Raw genomic sequence first — 1,952 nt, forward strand, 5'->3', positions numbered from 1 at the left:
CCCACCCCCGCGGGGGGGGGGAGGGGGGGGGGGGGGGCAGCGCTGCCCCAAGCTGCACACTCCCCCCAGCGGGCAATTGGGGGGTGCTCCCAAGGCCGCCAGCATCACCCGGGGCTCCCCACCCTCCGTCGGCTCCAAACCTAGCGAGGAGGAGGATGGACCCAGTTCCTGTCCCCAGTTTCAGCTGGCAGACATAGGGATAGACCCTCGAGAAGAGCCCCCCACCACCACTGAGGCACCCATCCCAGGGTCTCACCTCCACGGATACGGCTTTGTCCGCGCTCTTCTTGCTGGGGGTCTCTGGGCCCGTCTGGGTCTTGGCGGGGCCCTTCTCTGGAGCTCGGGAAGGGTTATTGCTCTTGGAGGGGTGGGTCTGGGTTTGGGGGGGGCTGTGCCCGAAGCTGGGCATGCCCAGGGTCTCGGTGCCAGCCGTCAGGTGGTGGAGGCTCACGGGGGGGCTGGTGGGCATCTCCAGGTCCAGCCCTTTGCTGAAGTCTGTCTCGGGGGCCACCTTCTTGGGGGACTGGCTGAGGATGCTGGGGGAGGTCCACACCCCCTCATCCACTTGCCTGCCAGGGACAGAGCGAAAGTGCTGGGTGCCTGCCCGGCCCGGGGGGGTGTGACTGCACCCTCTCCAAGCCACGCTGCAAAAAACCTTCCTCTCCTGCAACTGTGCATCATCACACGGCCGAGGGGTTCGGTTCCCTGATGCCTGGGGGGGGGGCGTGATGCTGCAGCCTCTTGGGGGAGCAGACCAACGAGCTCCTCCACCCGGCTGTCCGCTTTCATGAGCCTCGTGGGAAATGGGATCTCTCCGAATCCTGCCCCTCCGTCAGATCGGGCTGGGATTGCCCGTGGGATTCAGGAGTTATCGGGGCTGGGGAATGACAGGTAGGCGGATTCAGACACCGCGGCATGGTACAAGCTCATTCCTGTAGAAAACCAGGCTAGCAGGGAGCCCGAGGCAAGCCCAGTGCTGGAGCGCTCCTGCCGAGCTGTCCTGAAAGGTCTCGTAATGGGAAGAGGCAGGAGGGCTCTGCAGCCCACGGCCCAGCCTGCCACTATCGTCAGGTCTGGAAGATGATTTTTTTTCTCCAGCAGAACATTTTTCTGCTCCTCAGGAAAGAGGTTTCTGCTCGCCTTCCTACCTGGATACGCGACCGTGCTTTTCCCAAGGTGAGAAGGACAAGCCAGTTTAGAAAGAGGGGTGTCCCCCCCCCCGACCCTGGAGAGGACCGAGGGCATTTTTTAGTTCCTTAACAGAAAAATGAGCCTGTTTTTCAGCAAGTTTTGCATCTGTAGGGCAGAGAGGACACCGGCACCCAGGCTGGGTGGATGGGGACAACTGAAGGGACCGGCTGTGTCCTCCAAGGTGCTCAGGGGCGCGGGGTCAGGGCTTGGTGCTCACCTGCGGATCTGGGCGAGGGTGTCCGTCACCGTCTTGCAGCGCTTGAGCAGCCCATCGAGGCGGTTCGGCTCCTCCTTGAGGAACTTGACGGCTTCCACCTCCACCCGCAGCACCACCCGCATCTTGCTCTGCAGGCTGGGGAACTGGGCTGGGGTGGGAGAGTGGGGGGGTCACCAGGGCCCTGCTGTGCCAGGGAGCCCCTCCTGCTGCCCAGTTGGCAGTGCCAGGGCACCCCGTGCCCACCAAAACCACCACGGCCACCATGCCCATGGCATGGGCACCCTGCCAGACGACACGGGACGAATCCTGGGGACCCTGGGCTGGTGTCTCTCCTGCTCCCCATGCCCATCATCCCTCCTCCATCCCCCCACAGGAGCCAACCTCAGCCCCTGGCGGTGGCCCCTCCACATCCGTGGGCACCGAACGCTGCCCTGGAGCCGGGGGCTTGGTAGCCAGGAGCCTGGGGATGCAGGGGCTGGCACGGAGCAGCCTGCTCCTGGCTCCCTGCCCGGTGCTCTGCTCACCATCCCGGCTGCTCAGCATC

At 64.7% G+C, this 1,952-nt stretch overlaps 1 protein-coding gene across 1 annotated transcript in view; it reads right to left on the bottom strand.

The window, feature by feature from the left end:
* Window positions 1-1,952, bottom strand: part of LOC104128517 (SRC kinase signaling inhibitor 1) — a gene marked incomplete at both ends in the record, with an annotated part of 13,060 nt that overhangs the window by 7,311 nt on the left and 3,797 nt on the right. Inside the window, 2 exons of the mRNA XM_009641319.1 lie at window positions 257-569; window positions 1,409-1,556. Of these exons, the coding sequence (XP_009639614.1) occupies window positions 257-569; window positions 1,409-1,556 (461 nt within the window). The remainder of the gene's footprint in view (window positions 1-256; window positions 570-1,408; window positions 1,557-1,952) is intronic.

Source organism: Egretta garzetta, unplaced genomic scaffold (genome assembly GCF_000687185.1).
Source record: "Egretta garzetta isolate BGI_Z169 unplaced genomic scaffold, ASM68718v1 scaffold806, whole genome shotgun sequence".
Classification (NCBI taxonomy): domain Eukaryota; kingdom Metazoa; phylum Chordata; class Aves; order Pelecaniformes; family Ardeidae; genus Egretta; species Egretta garzetta.